General features: G+C 59.9%; 1 protein-coding gene across 1 annotated transcript in view; it reads right to left on the reverse strand.

Moving 5' to 3' along the window:
* The window catches only part of PTPRN2 (protein tyrosine phosphatase, receptor type, N polypeptide 2), a 496,295-nt gene extending 496,061 nt beyond the window's left edge, over positions 1–234 (reverse strand). Inside the window, exon 1 of the mRNA XM_005861191.2 lies at positions 213–234. Coding sequence (XP_005861253.1) covers positions 213–234 — 22 coding nt within the window. The remainder of the gene's footprint in view (positions 1–212) is intronic.
* Between the last annotated feature and the right edge of the window lie 646 nt (positions 235–880).

Consider the following 880-nt stretch of genomic DNA (forward strand, 5'->3'; position numbering starts at 1 on the left):
CCGACTCGGCGCAGGCAGTTCGGGTCTCCCCGCAGGCTTCCCCACAGAGCATGCAGCCAGGTCTGGGAACTGCACCTCATTTTGAAAGTTTCTAGACTCTTCTTTGGTTTATCAAATAAATGAGAGCAAAAGTATAAACATTGATTTTCCGTGGTTTCTCTCCTAGCGCCTTGCCTCCTTGCTGGGCTGTCAGTCTGTGGAAACCCACTCACGGGCAGTCTCCAGTGGCCTCATGGTTCCGTTGTCCGTTCCCGATTAGGGTCGGTTGCAAGCTTCCCGAGAGCCGGCAGGTGGCCTTGCTTTATGGCTCCAGTGGCAGGTGGGAGCACATTCACACCTACCTCCACGAACAGAGTGATGGCTTTATAGCGGCCTCTGTCACGCGTGGCGGGTCCTAGAGTTCCTCCGAGACGAATCTCACCACCCCCCACGCTGCGAGGCCACGGGCTGCGCCCTCTGCTGTCGAAGCCTCTTTCCACACGCCGGTCCCCCACGGAGGACACGGGCAGACATTCCGACACCAGCGCGGTGCTCGCCCGGAGTGCAGTGCTTCACATCATCCCGTAATTCAATTAGTGAACTTGGCATTTTATCGCCATTTCACAGATGAGCAACTCCCCTCCTCCTAACCCCACTTCCTCCCTCCCCCAACTTGCAGGGCTGGTGGGGAGGCCAGGGCAGGACCCACAGGGCTCACTCCCAAACCTGAGCGGGGGGCCGAGGGCGGTCCTTGCGACACAGCTGGGGAGCCCTGCCTCCCGCTGGAGGTCCAGCTGAGGGAGTAACTGCAGGGTCAGAAGGTTCGCAGGAGAGCGATGCTCCGTGTGGGTCTCTCCCACGGCCAGACACTGCGGAGAAGCAGACGAGTGACGAGCCAGGG

Source organism: Myotis brandtii, unplaced genomic scaffold (genome assembly GCF_000412655.1).
Source record: "Myotis brandtii unplaced genomic scaffold, ASM41265v1 scaffold145, whole genome shotgun sequence".
In the NCBI taxonomy this organism is placed as follows: Eukaryota; Metazoa; Chordata; class Mammalia; order Chiroptera; family Vespertilionidae; genus Myotis; species Myotis brandtii.